General features: G+C 42.0%; 1 protein-coding gene across 1 annotated transcript in view; it reads right to left on the bottom strand.

The window, feature by feature from the left end:
* coa1 (cytochrome C oxidase assembly factor 1) overlaps window positions 1-14,994 on the bottom strand; it is a 34,741-nt gene extending 19,747 nt beyond the window's left edge. The window contains exon 1 of the mRNA XM_026313485.1: window positions 14,960-14,994. Within this exon, the coding sequence (XP_026169270.1) occupies window positions 14,960-14,990 (31 nt within the window). The 5' untranslated portion in view covers window positions 14,991-14,994. The remainder of the gene's footprint in view (window positions 1-14,959) is intronic.
* Window positions 14,995-17,582: the final 2,588 nt, after the last annotated feature.

The raw sequence follows: 17,582 nt of genomic DNA, 5'->3' as shown, positions 1-17,582 counted from the left end.
ATACCTGTAATAAGTGTAAGGTTCTGGTAGCCTTGGAGGCGAGGATCACTGATTTGGAAGCGCGGCTCCGCACCTTCGAACAAAAGCGGTCCAAGGGCAGCTCCGGAGCAGCCCGGAGAATTAGCCTGGGTGACGGCCCGACGGAAACGTACTCCTAAGCAGAAGCCCAGGGCTCATCACCTGCCTGTTCACGTTTCTAATAGATTTTCCCCGCTCAGCAACACACCCGCTGAGAAACCGACTCTGATAATTGGCGATTCCATAGTCAGAAACGTGAAAATAGAGACACCAGCGACCATAGTCAAATGTATTCCTGGGGCCAGAGCGGGCGACATTGAGTCAAATCTGAAGCTGCTGGCTAAGACTAATCGTAAATATGGAAAAATTGTTATTCACGTCGGCAGCAATGACACCCGATTACGCCAATCGGAGGTCACTAAAATTAATGTTGAGTCGGTGTGTAATTTTGCTAAATTAATGTCGGACTCCGTAGTTTTCTCTGGACCCCTCCCCAATCTGACCAGCGATGACATGTTTAGCCGCATGTTGTCGTTCCGTCGCTGGCTGTCTAGGTGGTGTCCAGCAAACGATGTGGGCTTCATAGACAATTGGGCCACTTTCTGGGGAAAACCTGGTCTAGTAGCGAGAGATGGCATCCATCCCACTTTGAATGGTGCAGCTCTCATCTCTAGAAATTTGGCCGAGTTTATTTTGCTTAGATCAGATAAAGTTATTATAGTGGGAGATTTTAACATTCATGTAGATGTTGAAGATAATAGCCTCAGCATTGCATTTAATTCTATATTAGATTAAATTGGTTTCATTCAAAATGTTAATAAACCCACCCACTGTTTCAATCACACACTTGATCTTGTTCTGAACTATGGCATCGAAATTGAACATCTAATAGTTTTTCCCCCAAATCCTGTTTTGTCAGATCATTCTTTGATAACTTTTGAATTTAAAATGATGGATCATGCAGCGTTTGGAAGAAAATTCCACTACAGCAGATGTTTTTCCGACAACGCTGTTAATAAATTTAAGAAAATGATTCCATCTTTATTTACATCTATGCCAAGTACGAACACAGTGGAGGGCAGCTGCTTCAATCCCTCAGTCCCACTCCCTACCAAGTTGATATTATTGTTGACAGTGCTGTAGCCTCACTGCCTGAAACTCTTGATACTGTGGCCACTCTGAAAAAGAAGTTAGTAAATCAGAGGAGATTAGCTCCATGGTATAATTTACATATTCGTACCTTAAAGCAGGCATTACGAAGGTTGGAAAGGAAGTGGCATTCCACAAATTTAGAGGAAATTTTTCTAGCCTGGAAAAACAGTCTACTAACATAAAAAAGCTCTTTGTAAAGCCAGAACTGCATACTATTCATCACTAATAGAGGAAAATAAGAACAATCCCAGGTTTCTTTTCAGCACTGTAGCCAGGCTGACAAAAAGTCACAGCTCTGTTGAGCCCAGTGTTCCCTTAGCTCTCAGCAGTGATGAATTTATGAGTTTCTTTACAAATAAATTCACAACTATTAGAGATAAAATTCAGCAGATGCTTTCTATACCTGCAATAAATGAATCTTCTACTACAGTAGCTCTTGAATCATCTGTAAGACCTCATAATCAGAATCAGAATCAGAATGAGCCAACTGTGCACACACACACACAAGGAATTCGTTTTGGTACGGGGGGATACTCCAGTACAAACAGACATAAATACAAATGCTACTGTGATGGCCACACAGTCACAGTGTTAGTATTTTTTTTTTTACTATTTTTTTCTGTATTCTCTACATTCACTTTTTACAAGTAATAATTACATAGTCTTTTGATTTAATACAACATATTTTATTTAGGCAGTTTGTTGTCTGATTTGAGTGCACGCATTTTAGGTAACATTCTGTCTGAGTAATTTGTTTTACTTTTTCTTTGAGTGTTCTGGAGAGTCCTCCTCCTGGCCAAAAGGTGGTGCACCTGTTGAAGGCTTACCAATAACCGGCAAGAAGTGGAAGAGGCCAACTGGGGGGTCCAGGAGGGGAGTCTACCAACACTGCAGTTAAAGTTTCTTTTGAAGCTTTTGTTTATTTTTTTATTCCTTTTGTTTATTTTGAGTTAATAGGTTTGTTTGTGAATACTTTTAACTCTTTATGTTGGTTCTAATCAAACATCTACACAGAGACTTTCTTTTCTTTGTTCTAGGTTGAGCTCGTGACTGTTAGGAGATGCACACTCGATGCAGCCGCGAGTCTAACCCAGCACTCTTTAATTTATACAGCGATGTGGTTACATGACTTCCAGGCACCGTCTCACTTTACACAATAGGGGAGAGTTGAAACATAGGCTATCTTCAAAGTTCATACAGAGTTCACATCCATATATTTACATGTCTTGGTGATTTGCACAGAAAAACAGGGAACATCCTTAACTGTGACATGCCTGGTTGCACCCTTTGCATAAATCTGTCTGCAAAATGACAATTCTCATAACACAGTCAGCGATTTACAATGCCCTTATTCTAACACTTTATATTGAGTTTAGTATTTAGTGTTAGTTTGATTATGTGTTTCCTGTCCCCTGTCTGTTTAATTAAGGCTAGCCTTTGTCTATATATACCCTCCCTTGTGTTTCTTAGGTTAGGTCAGTTAGGTCTTTTGTTCAGTCTTGAGTTCCTGTATGTTTAGTTGACCTCATTTTGTGTTTAGGGCCCTAGGGTTTTGAAGTTATGTTCTGATTTTGTTGTTTACTTACATTTTTTGTTTAACATTAATTTGGCAATTATCTTAAGTTGGAAATAAATCCATTTCTTTTCCTTTTGTCCTTGTGTTTTACTGCGTGGTCCATGACACTACAAAGGATCAAACAGTAAATACAGTGGGTACGGAAAGTATTCAGACCCCCTTTAACTTTTTCACTCTTTGTATCATTGCAGCCATTTGCCAAAATCAAAAAAGTTCATTTTATTTCTCATTAATGTACACTCAGCACACCATCTTGACAGAAAAAACCAGAAATGTAGAAATTTTTGCAAATTTATTAAAAAGAAAAACTGAAATATCACATGGTGGGACAGCTCACACAGCTCCAGTGATCTGTTGAAGATCAGAGAGAAGATGGGAGCCAGCTGGTCAGCACAGGTTCTGAGGCATGTTGGTGAAACCCCATCCGGTCCTGGTGCTTTCCTTCTCTTCTGCTTCCTGAAGAGCCGACACACATCATCCACACTGGTCTGAAGTATAGGAGAGGGGGAGAGGGGGTTAATGGTTGAAGGTGTTAAAGGTTACTCTGGAAGACAATCAGAGTGGGTGGGGGGTGATTCAAATCTGCAGTAGAACTCATTCAGATCGTTCACCAGGGTTTGATTGCCTATTGAGGAGGGGGGTGCCTCTCCACACTGAAGCAGAGTCGTTAGCTGTAAACTGGTTTTCCAGCTTTTGGAGTAGCTCCTCTTAGCTTCTCTGATCTCCTTATTCAGTGTGTTCCTGGCCAACGCACCAGCGCAGTCACCAGTGATTACAATAATTCAATCTTTTATCTTTTACCCCTCACAATTCCCCCTTTTGATCTCTTCTAGAGATCATACTGTTGCAAGAACTTATGTTCTTCCTTCTCCAGAGTGCCTGTGGCGAGGAGGGGCATCATCTGTTTAAAATCCTGTTTACCTTCTACAGCAGTGGTAATTAAACGGGTGCAAAGCGATTCAAGAGTCTCTTTTCTGGGATGCAGGCTTCCTCTGTTTCTTTCTTCTTTCCAACCCGTCCGGATCAGGCGCGTTGCTGGTCTGGGGGTAGACTACCCCAGCCAGAGCCTAGTCCAAGGGATTATTCAGCCCTTTTTGTTGAGGACCAGACTGAATGGGCGACTCAGCCGAGTCCCCCTTTTGAGATGTGCTCTCCTCCTGCTCCTTCTGGATGTCCTGCAGGGTGTGCCCTGGTTCCAGCGCTGTCACACACTGGCTCCAATGAAACCACGTCTCTCCTTTGCCGTCCAGCCGGACAGCGGGGAACGTTCTTTCCACCACTCGGTAGGGGCCTGTCCACCGGGGTTCTGTCCACTTCCGTTTGATGACCTTTAGCAGAACCCACTCCGCCGTGTGTGGATCAGCTCCTTTCTCCCCCTCCTGGTTCTCCTTTACCTGTAATGCAAAAGCTGACACCAAAGCTTTGAGTTCATTAAAATATGGTTGGTACTTGTGTGACTGTTCAACCTGCTTTTCCAACTTGGTACTTGAGTTTGGGCCTGGGAATTGTCATCCTGTTAAGAGCTCATAGGGAGTGAATCCTGTGGCCTGATTCAGCGAACTCCGAATTGCCATAAGGGCTATGGGGAGTGCATCTACCCAGTTCAATTTGGTCTGTGCACAGATTTTAGCCAATTTGGTTTTTAAGTTTTGATTCATCCTCTCAACCTTTCCTTGGGACTGTGGGTGATACACTGTACCGAATGCATGCTTTATCCCCAATGCCTTTTCCACCTCCTGCAGGTCATTGTTTTTAAAATGAGTATCTGACCTAACCTTCTCGGGGAAGCCATGTCTGGGAATTGTGGTAGAAATTTCTTTAAGTTTGAGAGTTGCTAATTCTCAGAAAACAACCACAAGTGTGATGAATCATCTCAGGTTTAATCACGGGCCTGGAGGGGACGTCCTTGCAGAAGTCCTCTGCCGTCTGTGTTACAAGAGCAGTTTATATACCGTACTTTGGACTAATCCTGAACAGACCCCCACATTGTTTATTCAGGTACTATCTTCAGTCTTCTTATCATCAAAGAAACAAATTGTTGGCAGTCATTTACAACCTTCTACCCTAAAACACTAAACCAATAAACCGACAGAACCACATACCATGAAAGGGTCAAGCAAACATTCAACCCCCACATTGGTTTAAGTTGGTGACCATTTGCTCTGTTGTAAAATCCTCACATTCCCCCCTTTTGACACAAAGTGTCAACACAATTATAATTACCAATCAGAGGGAAAAAAACATTACATTATTAGTCAGGGTATTTCTATAGCACTGTCATCATATGGGTTTCCTGTGTCCAATGTCCAATCATTCAATTGTATTTCATCAGTCTTTGTTGATTCAGTTATAGGATATGTGTCCATGTCTTTAAAGTGTGAAACTGTCCTTTTTTGAAGCTGATTCTGACCAAATCCTTGATTCCTCTGACATCTCCTTGCATTGCTCTGTCGAGATCGCAGGCTCCTTCTGCGAGGTGGTGTAGTTTCCTGCTGGTGAGCAGTTTGGAGAATCTTATTTTTTACCTGGTCCATGTTTGACTCCTCTCGGTTCCTTCTGCGTGTAAGACGTGTCCATACATTTGACAAAGTCTCTGTTTCCCAGCCGACACATGACATCTTGACGCAGCTCCTTGGGCCAGGTTGAGACATTTATTAATGCAGTCTTCCACAGGTGACTGTATGCCACATTATCCGGAGTGTGCAGCGAAAACAGTTTCCATGCGGGTGCAATAATCAGCTGGCGACTCACCCCCCTTTTGTCCAGTATCATGAATCTCAAACCAGCAGACTCTCAGAGGAACTGCAGTCCGCACAGCTTCATCCAAGGTGTTCATCGTAGCGGTGAATTGTGATCCCACTGGTGCCGTGTTGTGGGTCTGATGTGTCCCCATCGGAGTTTGACGAACCAGCAAAACATAACTTCTACTTTCTCACCCTACATTTCTTTTTGTCCTTCTTATTCTCCTCAGCATCACTTCTCTAACTTTACCCTTAATTCTGCAGCAGCTTACTTCTTCAGTACTGTCTTAATTTTTTCATGTTTTCCACGTACGGGTCGTTTCCTTAATAAACCATATGGCTTCCCGAAGGAAGACTTGCGTTTGTAATCCTCAGCCAGTGGAGTTTTCTCGTTGTTTCTTTTTTTTTCTTCTTTTTTGTTTTTTGTTTTTTTAGGATTATTTTTTCATCATCTGGCGTCTGTCCCTCAGACACACTGGTCTCATTACCAGGAGGGATTACAAAGATCACGTGATTACCAAACACACACACACCTAGGGTTTTTCATTTTGACACAGACCAAAAACATACCAAAAACATAAATCAACACTTAACAGACATACACAAGAAATGATTCATAACACTGTACTCACTTATTAAATGAATGGAGCATCCACTGTCTGCCACCCGTTCCGACCTCAGGCGGGATTCCAGTCCTCAGGCGGGATTCCAGTCCTCCGTTTGTCAGAGCAGAACTTTCCCTTCATTTTTAAATTTTACCACCGGTGGTTCCTTCGGTCCAGAACAAGCGCCGGTCAGTGGCATGTCCATCCCATCCTCGTTGCCAAATTGTGGTAGAAATTTCTTTAAGTTTGAGAGTTGCTAATTCTCAGAAAACAACCACAAGTGTGATGAATCATCTCAAGGTTTAATCACGGGCCCAGAGGGGATGTCCTTGCAGAAGTCCTCTGCCGTCTGTGTTACAAGAGCAGTTTATATACCGTACTTTGCACTAATCCTGAACAGACCCCCTGTTTGTTCAGGTACTATCTTCAGTCTTCTTACCATTAAAGAAACAAATTGTTGGCAGTCATTTACAACCTTCTACCCTAAAACACTAAACCAATAAACCGACAGAACCACATACCATCAAAGGGTCAAGCAAACATTCAACCCCCCACATTTAAGTTGGTGACCATTTGCTCTGTTGTAAAATCCTCACAGGATGTATTGGTTGATGAGACATTTAATGACTGTTTTGCTGTCTTCTCTTTTTGTAGGCCAAGCATCCGGCCAACCTGTAAAGACATCTACTATCACCAATACGTACCTGTACCCTTGCACTCTCTCCCCCATGTCTGTAAAGTCAACCACCACCTCTTGACCTGGTCTTACCTGGATGGGGAATGCTCCCATATGAGGCTTCACTGTGGGCTTCGGGTTATATTCTGTGCATAGCTTACAACTTTTCACAAAATTTTTGGTCACATCTGCCATGAATGGATACCACCAGTGAGCCAAATTTCTGTCCATTTGGCGATGTACAAGCCCATGTGCTTCCTCCAGCATGCTCTTCCTCAGTCCTGGGGGCAGGACCAACCTGCCATCTGGACTTCTCCACAACCCATCCGTTTCTGTGGCTCCTTTTCCTCGTCCACTATCTCAAAGTCTTGTCCTGTCCACTTAACTACAGCATATCGTGCCTGCAGTCCTTTGGTGTCATGCTTAAAACAACACCCATCTGTGAACCATGTTTCTGCCCCTGGGATTTTATTACTCTGCAGATCTGATCTCACCTTAGCATCTATTGTGACCTTATCCTGGCAACAATGTGGCTCCCCTGCAATCATGTGGTCTGCCATATTGATCTCTTCATGTGTGAAGGTGAGATTAGGTGCTTCTAATGCTTTGCTCAGTCTTCTCTGTCTAAGTGAAGTCATGGTGAATGCCTGAGAATTTACATAAGCCACTACACTGTGATTTGTGAGAACCTGTAGTGGGTGTCCCATGACCATGTGTGCTGTTTTTTGTATGAGCTTTGCTACACCAGCTGCATGTTGTGTGCATCCTGTATGTCTCTTTTCCATGTTGTCAAGCATCACACTTGCGTACATAAGTACCTTTCTACCTCCCCCTTTTTTCTGAAACAGGAGACACTGTAAACAGTGTCTCCTGTTTCAGAAACATCTAAGAACAATGGTGCTGTGTAGTCAGGGAGAGCTAAGTCTGCTGCCTGTGCTAGGGCCATTTTCAGGGAGATGAAGGCCATCTCTGTGGCTGTGTCCCAGTGAAGTCTAGCTGCAAGGTTTCTCATGCCTTGATCATTTACTTTGCGAAGAGGTTGAGTAGCTTGAGTGTAGTTAGGGATATAGTTTCTGCTGAAGCCTGTTAGGCCTAAGAAGGACAGCATATCCTTCACAGTTTGTGGTTTGGGATGGTGAGAGTCCAGCACCTTTGGCTGAGATCATGCGACCTAGGAAGGAAATTTGTTTCCTGGCAACTTGGAGCTTAGATTTACTGACTTTAACCCTCTGGGGTCGACGCACGCGCCAGCGCGTTTTGACGCATCTTTTCTGGTAAGGCCGAAACAAACTTAAATTACTCCGTCAATTCTGATCGTACAGATAAAAGAAGTATATCATTCAAATCTGTAAAGGGTCTAGTTTTAGTGGTATACCATCATAATAACAACAAAACGTTGTGCTTTTTTTAAATAAAGAAAGCCGACAGGGTGCGCTCTCGGCTTTGTCTGTACGTTCAGTGCGTCTTTTGTGTTCTCAGGTAAATCACATGACTATTCATCCTCAGACACACCCTCTTGCATATGGCCTTTCTGGACAAAAAGTGTCTTAGAAAATTTAAATCAGTGTATTGTTTACTGTGAATGTGTGAACAAGATGACATTCACAGCACTCTGAAGTAAACACTTTAGCCTACAACATGCTGGTCTCCAAAGTCTTGTGAACCAATGTTCTGTTTGTGTTTTATGGTCTTATTTCAGTGAGTAAAAAATTGTAGTTTTGCACTGACCATGCATAACCACATTTCTCAAAAACACAATAATGTATAAACTTGCTGCTCACATATTATTGTAGCCAATTTTGTGCTGATTACAGTGTTATTAGACTTTAGACATTAATATGTTTAAAAAACACTGAAAAAAGCACAAATGTCAGGACATGTCAAAATTTGTCCAGGCCCCAAAAACCCCCTCAGACCCCAGAGGGTTAAAGCCCTTTTCTGCCAACCTCTGTAGCACTGAAAGCGTTGCTGCAAGGCAATCTGTGTCAGTGCATGATGCAATCAAGATATCATCCACATACTGGATGACAGTAGTACCAGGTGGCAAGGGGCACCCAGCCAACATATTTTTCAGGACTTGATTAAAGAGACCCGGTGAGAGGACAAAGCCCTGTGGCACCCGAGTATACCTCAACTGTTGGCCCTGAAAAGTGAATGAAAAAATGTCCCTGCAGTCTGGATGAAGAGGGAGGCAGAAGAAGGCATTTGCTAGGTCAATACAAGTGAACCATCTCTGTTCTGGAGTAAGATTGGTCAGTGCAGTGTAGGGATTAGGAGCAGGTAAAGTAGGAGTGACTGTGACCGAGTTTATTTTCCTAAGATCATGGACCATACGATATTTACCCTTTCCAGGTTTCTCAACTGGGAGGATGGGAGTGTTCCAGGCTGAGGTGGATGGTTCAAGGACGCCGGATTTCAGGAGGCCCTGTATAGTTTCAGAAATTCCCACCTCTTCTTGGGGCTTATGGGGATATTGAGACTGCCATATTTGCCCCTCGGCGGAAACGTCGAAAGAAATGGGAGGGCAGGACTTACAGATGCCCACGTCCGTGGAGCCCCGGGACCAGAGACTGTCTGGGAGTTGTTGTAGGAGGTGCTCTGCCAGATCATGGTCAGTTTTGTCTCTGCCATGATCTCTTGACAGCTGACAATGTTCAAGGATGGCCGAATCAGTCGTCGAACAAGTAATTCTGTACATTTTGGAAGAGGGAGAAAAGTGGACCACGGGCAATTGGGTTGAAGCCCAATCAGTGAGTGCAAGGGCTCTCTTTACCATAGGACCTAATTCTTTAGCTTGGTGCCCTGGATGTAAGACTAAGGAAACATGTGGCGTGGCCTCATCTGCCATCTCATACCAGATCATCTGCTCACAGGAGTAAGTTTGACGCCCGCAGCCACTCCCTCAGGACCCACAAAGAGGTCAAAGCACTCCACTGTCCATGACTGCCCTTCCAAATGATTTAGAAATTCTTCCTGATACCAATCACAGGAGTTTCTGTCATAGAACAACATTACATGGGGAGGGTCAGGGGGGTTGGTGCATGGCTCCAAGAGAGAGATCCATGGTTTCAACTCCATGTATTCAGTATTGGATTCCCAGGTGCCCACGGTGGATTTCACTTCCTGATATGGCGGTGGAGGAGGTGCAGGCTTGCTTCTGTTCTTCCCTTTTGACGTTGGTTTCTGTTCCTGATTATAAGAGTCTGCACATGTGCAACACACCCAGGCATCATAGAGCTTAGTTCTGTATTCTTCTAAATCTTTTACCTTTTTCTTTAACTTGGACTTGTTCAACATTCCTGCTTCCGCAATATCTTTTTCCAATTTTTCCTTTTCTTCTCTAACCTCCTCTTGTATTTTCCACAAGGTATTTTTCAGCGGCACTCTCATGGGCGGAGAGAGTCCTTACTCCCTCATTACTTCTTGTACCAAAACTCTCATGTCTTCTTTAGCTTTGTCTCTATTTTTCAGATTTTCTCTTCCACTCACCGTTTGCTTGGATAATCTGATAACTTACTGGTTTCCATCTCTTCGTTCCGGGACCCCACCCATCATCATTTATTTCCCTATCAAATTCTCCGTCCATTTTTACTTACCTCCTTGAATTTTTCCTGTAAATGAAAACTTTTCTCAATACAAAACAACTTTCCCTATACCACACAAGCCAGTCAGTTTGTATGGAGTACACCCGAGCAACTGACCCAATTGAACACTACTTCTCTCGCAACTTCCTGATCAGCTGCTTAGTTAACACCACAAGGTATCCACAGCTCAACAGGGGCGGCTTTTCGTGTTTAAGACACTTGTGTGGTTTCAGGCATACAAACAAAACATAAAAAAATTCACAACACTATAATCATTTCAAACCTTCACTCAATTTGGATAAATGCCCAAACGCAAGGACTTCAGGGGTCCTGAATTCCCCGGGATCCAGCCGTCCCAGCTAAAACAGCCTTCGTCAAGTACTGTGGGGGTTGCCAAACCAAGGACTTCTACCAGTAGACTAACCTGGTAAGGCCTCTAACCTCTACCTTTCACCGGATACGCCGATCTGGTGGGGACTTCAACCCTTTTCCTTGTAGGGACTCTAATCCTTTTCCTTGTAGGGACTCTAACCCTTTTCCTTAATCACTCTTATGTGCACATTAACTACTGTTTGCTCATTTTATTTATATAATATTTGCTCAATTTAGGTACAGGTCAACTCACCCACTGAAATTCTCAATTTAATGTTTCAGCCAATATGCAGAATTCGATGAAACAGGTTTCTGCTTACCTTTCTATGGCCGGCCAGAATTTTCAGTGGAGTGCATCTGATCTGTCTTTTGATGTCCAATCGCAGATCTCCTCAAATCCTGGATGAGCCCCCAATTTGTTGGGACATGAACTACACCTGTGTCCCCCCGAGTTGGTTTATTTGAAGAGATCAGTCAGTAGCCTATTGAAGATTCTATACTTTTATTGTTTTCACAGCAAAACAGATTACATGAGCAAATACAGTCAGATATATCTGGAGTTCCGTGACACTATTTCTAATGCATGCAGCCACAGAACTGAAAACAAGGAAACACACAGTGGTTATACAGTCTGATTACGCCCTTCTCAACTGAAACTCTTGCTGCTCAGCTCGTTCCCATATATGACCTTTACATCAGTGTATGCTCAATAATATTTCACCTCCTATATATGGTCTCTACACCAGTATATGCTCAGTAATATTTCACTTCCCACATATGGTCTTTACACCAGTGATTACAATAATTCAATCTTTTATCTTTTACCCCTCACAACTGTTACATCTGTACACCACCTCTCATTGATGTAAAAGCATGTCCCGCCACCGCGCGATTTCCCTATTGCATCTGAGTTGTGGTCCACTCTGGTCAGCTGGAATCCAGGCAGATGGAGCGCGCTGTCTGGTATGGCTCCATTAAGCCAGGTCTCCGTGAAAAACAGAGCAGCAGAGTTCGAAAAGTCCTTGTTTATCCAGGTAAGCAGATGTATTTTGTCCATCTTGTTGGGTAGAGAGCGGAGATTCGCCAGATGTATGCTGGGCAGCGCTGTCCTGAGGCCGTGCTGACGAAGTTTCACCAACGCACCAGCACACTTCCCGCGTTTGTGCTTTCTGAGAAGCGCAGCCGCTCCGCCAACTAAAACACTCCACAAAACATCCGAGTGTATAAAAATTGGAGGAAAAATATCCTGTGAGTCCTGCCGAATGCTTAGCAGTTCAGCCCGAGTGAAACTTAATAAGGTAGAGAAACAAAGTACAGGACAAACTAACAAAAATAACAAAACAACTGGAGAGCACCAGATCGAGGCAGCCGTCTTGTAATCAGTTATGTTTAGACTGCTTCTCTTCCATAGATCTCTCTATATTTACATCAGTAGCTGCTTCATCGAAATCATCATCATGTCTCTTAGACCCCATCCCGACTAGACTGCTTAAAGACACCCTGCCATTAATTAACTCATCTTTATTAGACTTGGTAAATGTATCTGTGGTATCAGGCTATGTACCACAGGCCTTTAAGACTGCAGTAATCAAACCCTTACTCAGAAAGCCTAGTCTTGATCCAGGAGTCTTGGCTAATTATAGACCAATGTCCAACCTACCATTTATTTCTAAAATCCTAGAAAAAGCTTTTGCGAAGCAGCTATCAGACCACTTACACTATTTGAAGATTTTCAATCAGGATTTAGAGCACATCATAGTACAGAAACAGCACTGTTAAAAGTCACCAACGATCTTCTCTTAGCCTCAGATAATTTACTTGTTTCTATACTTGTCCTCCTAGACCTTAGTGCTGCATTCAACACTATTGACCACAACATCTTATTACAGAGACTGGAGCATGTGACTGCTATCAGAGAAACAGCGTTAAAATGGTTTCAATCCTATTTATCGGACAGATTCCAGTTTGTTCATGTCCATGATGAACCTTCCACACGAACAAAAGTTAGTTATGGAGTTCCACAAGGCTCCGTTCTAGGACCGATTCTGTTCACCCTGTACATGCTTCCTTTAGGATATGTCATTAGGAAGCACTCTATTAATTACCACTGCTATGCAGATGACACTCAGTTATATCTATCTATTAAACCTGTTAACACAAGCCAGTTAACCAGACTTGAAGCGTGTCTAACTGACATAAAGACCTGGATGACCAGAGTAACTTTCTACTTTTAAGCTCAGAGAAAACAGAGTTTATTGTATTTGGGCCTAAAAATCTCAGAAATAACTTTTCTAAAATTATAGCTACTTTAGATGGCATAGCCCTGGCCTCCAACACTACTGTGAAAAACCTTATTTTTGACCAGGACATGTCTTTCAACTCACACATAAAACAAATCTCTAGAAATGCATTCTTTCACCTGCGCAACATTGCTAAAAAATTAGGAACATCCTGTCTCAAAATGATGCAGAAAAACTAGTCCATGCATTTGTTACCTCAAGGTAACTTATTGTAACTCATTACTATTTGGATGTCCCAGTATCTCCATAAAAAGCCTCCAGTTAATCCAGAATGCCGCAGCCAGAGTCCTGACAGGAACTAGCAAGAGAGATCATATTTCTCCTATATACAGGGTGGGCCATTTATATGGATACACCTTAATAAAATGGGAATGGTTGGTGATATTAATGTCCTGTTTGTGGCACATTAGTATATGTGAGGGGGCAAACTTTTCAAGATGGGTGGTGACCATGGTGGCCATTTGGAAGTCGGCCATCTTGGATCCAACTTTTGTTTTTTCAATAGGAAGGCTCCCTGTAAAATACAGAATAGACTTTAAAATCCTTCTCCTCACATACAAAGCTCCTTCATACCTTAAAGACCTCATAGTTCTGCTGGAGGTTTTTTCTTCCGTTAAAGGGAGTTTTTCCTCTCCACTGTCGCCAAGTGCTTGCTCATAAGGGATTTGATGGGTTTTTAGTTTTAGTTTTTGTAAAGTGCCTTGAGATGATTTGTATTGTGATTTGGAGCTATACAAATTGGAAGTGAATTGAACTGAATAAAGAGACTGAAAATTAAATATGGATATATGTACACAATTGGGTAAAAGTCTTAGGCCACCAAAAGAATACCATGTGACAATAGGAATCTCAAGGACAGATTTATTTTAATAATTATCTGCTGACTTACATTTGTTTTTGTAGCTCCCCTATCCTAACCCTCCCCTCCCTTCCCTTACCCTCTCTTCCTCCCCCCCTCACGTGTATATTCCACCACTGAATGTCACTAACTTTGTCACTAGGATCACAAGACTAGCAGAACATGGGTGAATAAAACAAACTAATGAGACATAAAATTACCAATAACTAAAATAGGCAACACAGGGAAAATAAAATTTAAAAACCAGAAACAGAAACATACTATAACATGCTTATTGCAGTGCAATGCAATAAGAGACCATTTTCATATTAACTCTAGTTGTGAGTGCAAAACACTCATGACAAACATGCCACCAACAATCACATATAACAATGCGAATGTCTGTAGCCTACTACACAACATACTATAATACAGTGGTTTCTAACATTTGTAAATGCTTAAAAGTAAAACTCATGATTACATCAATAAAGAATTAAACAGTGTTGTGGAAAACGGGCAATGGTGTAAAGCAGGGCTACTCAAATACTGTATATATATACCACTTACCAAATTTGTACAGAACAGGTTGTACAGAATTCCTTTGCCACTCTAGGCTGTGGCAAAGGAATTCATCCAGCTATTCACTACCTTCATCCCAATGTTCCCCCTGGTGCCCCCTCACTAGCACCTGCATAGGCCTGAAACTACAGATACTGGTGAAGTCACACTGGTTAATGGAAGCTTCCTTCTTATAGTAACAGTTGTTATGGTTGCTGGAAAATATTTAAGCTATAAGTATACTTTTACTGCTTAGGAGATATTAATTTCAGGGTCTAGACTAAACCAACTAGAGCCTTCATCTGGTGTACCTGACTTAGTCACACTTTAAAGAAACCCTAATAAACTTACAATTAAAGCAAGGAAGCTTTTACTTTAACTGCAGATGTACTTATTTAGCAGATGCAAAAGCTAACAGCAAACAACATATGTGTTCAAATCAGAAGAAGTATTAAAAATCAATAAAAATCAACAATGCAATAATAAATTAGTAATCAGTAATCTCTAATCTTCCCCTATCTTTCTATCATCCTACTCACAGCCTCCTTGGTCTTTGAAAAATACTTCCATCCTCCTTGTTTGTTAGTTACCAAGTAGACTTTGTGATATTAGATGGCATGATCAGTGCATGGCCTGCAACTTAAGGCCAACATGACTCCTTAGGTCACTCTGACCTGGCCATAACTTTAATTTCCCAATTCTTATTCTATTTTAATTCAGGTACTTCCCTTTCTCTCACAGCCATCTGTTCACTGTCTTCCTGGTACTTTCCAGCAACTTTCACTTCCTTACCAATCTGTGCACATCACTTTATTCCATTCCATTAATACATTTATTTCAAACAAAGATTATTATTATTTTTAATCACATTTCCATCATTATATGTCATGCAGTCAACTATAACAAAATCATAGTGCAATCAAAATTCATCCTACAGTTACTATGAAATCATTTCTCTTCTTACTGATTTAGTTTTTTAATGAGCAACTTTACTTTTGGATATTTAGTCAATACTTCACAATTATTTTTCTATCTAACCTCCATCTCTGTTTACTACTTGTTCCACAGTGCTGCTCTTCTTTATTTCCCCGTTTCTGGTTCCTTCATCGCTGTTACATCTGAAATTGGAGACATGCAGCTTGTATAAATCAATCACCAGCTCTGGTTCCTCTCTCCTCTGCCGAATCTGTTCAAGTTCTTCTCTCAGATCTTTCTCTATACTGTCTTTCTGCTGGTTTGACTGTTCAAGTGGCTGCTCAGCCTGCTTCTCAGGTAGCTTCTCAGGAGAATCCATCTCTCGTCCTGCCTTTCATCCTGAGACCTCTCCATCTTGGATTCATCTGGCCCTCCATTTTCCTCCTTGTGACCCAAAAGGCCTTCTCTCACTCCATCTTCCTCACTTAGGCCAATAGGGCCTATGCTGCATATACCACTCCTATGGGTTTTTCCATATTTTACCATCAATGTCCGTTTTTCTGGGCTTTATGACAACTTAACACTGCTAAAAATTTTGTTGGACAATCTGCCTTTTTATGGCCATGACTTGGATTTTCTCTTATTGCCCGAGACCTGGGTTAGACCAGGGGACAACAGCGCTTTCACAGAGCTCCTACCTCCTGGCTACTCTTTTTTCAGTGCTTCAGGTTGTAGTGGTTGTTTGGCCGACAAACTTTTAGTTGCTGTTTAATCACAGTATATGATTTCTTTTTGATTTTCATTGGGTATAGATAATGGATGGATGGATGGGACTTTAATATGTACTTGTGTTCTTCAAATCATCTGGCTAATGACTACAAAGGCCTTCTGGACTCATTTAATCTCACTCAGTCAGTAAATTACGCAACACATCAGCATGGACACACCTTGGACCTTGTCATTTCTCATGGCCTCTCTCTGTCCCTCAGAGAAACACCTGACACTTTTTTCTCAGACCATTTACCTGTCATTTTGAGTTCACAGCCCCTTGTCATATAGCCAAGCCACTCCAATCTGTCGCCGTCAGACCAAAACCTCTTCCATAGCTAGAGCTTTTGCAGCTGCCTTTATTGGCTCTTACCTGCACTCCATGGACAGAGAGACCTCTCCTCTGAGCCCACAGGATTTCATCTCCTGCTTCCACTCCACCTGCTCAGAGATTCTGGACTCTGTTGCACCTTTTAAGGGCAATTCCTCCAAACCCAAGCCTAACCCCTGGTTGAATGACACCACATATGCCCTCAGACAATGCTGCAGACAGGCTGAGTGCAGGTGGAAAAAGGACAGACTACGTCTCTCTGGGTATATTGAGAGACAGTCTAATCGATTACCAAAAAGCTGTGAAAGAAGCAAAATCTCTTTATCTGTCTTATATTATCTCGAACAGTAGTAATCGTCCTTGAGTGTTATCCAGAACAATCAACTCTGTGATAAATCTTCTCACTGCTCTGTCAGAAGTCTCAATTCCTTCCTGTGAGAATTTCCTTCAGTTTTTAATTGACAAGGTGGCATTCGTTAAACAGAACATTGTTGTGATGGCTGTATCTACAGCCATTCAATAAAGGTTGGACTATTTATTCACATCTTATCACCTGTTTTTATATTTCACGAAGGTAAATAAGTTAATTTGTTTAGTTTATAATTTACTTTATTTCAGGACAGCCTTGCTGGCTAGATGAAGCGCGCACATTTAGTTAGCATTGGTTTGTCTTTTGTCTATTTGTTAATTCATGATTTTTTTGTCTTTGAGTTACCTGTTCTCTTCCTGGTCTGGCAAAAGAGGTGGCTCAAGTGGAGCTGAAATTTATGCAGGGACCAACAATGAGGACCAGACCACTGACTGGAAAACCAGAAGGGGGGGGAGGATGAAGTCCTTGGTCTAAAGATTTGGTTTCTTTTGTGAAGTTCCATCTAGATATGATGTAGTTGTTGTTCATTTAGTTTAATTAATTGTGAACTGATGGACTTGTAAGTTTAGTTATAAATATGTGTAATTTAGTTAATTATGTTTTGTTTTGTAAATCCCCCTCGTTTCAGTTGGCCTGATCAGCCAGTATATAAGTTCCTTTAGGTGTTTAGTTAAGGGGGCAGTCTCGGTCTTTGTTCAGTCAGTCAGTTTACATTTAGGTTAAACCTTTTTTTTTGTTTGAGTTAAGTTCTGTTCAGTTGACCTTTTTTTTATGGGCC

Source organism: Mastacembelus armatus, chromosome 17 (genome assembly GCF_900324485.2).
Source record: "Mastacembelus armatus chromosome 17, fMasArm1.2, whole genome shotgun sequence".
NCBI lineage: Eukaryota > Metazoa > Chordata > Actinopteri > Synbranchiformes > Mastacembelidae > Mastacembelus > Mastacembelus armatus.
Note: the sequence above shows the minus strand (reverse complement) of the source record. Positions and strands in the feature narration are given on the sequence as shown.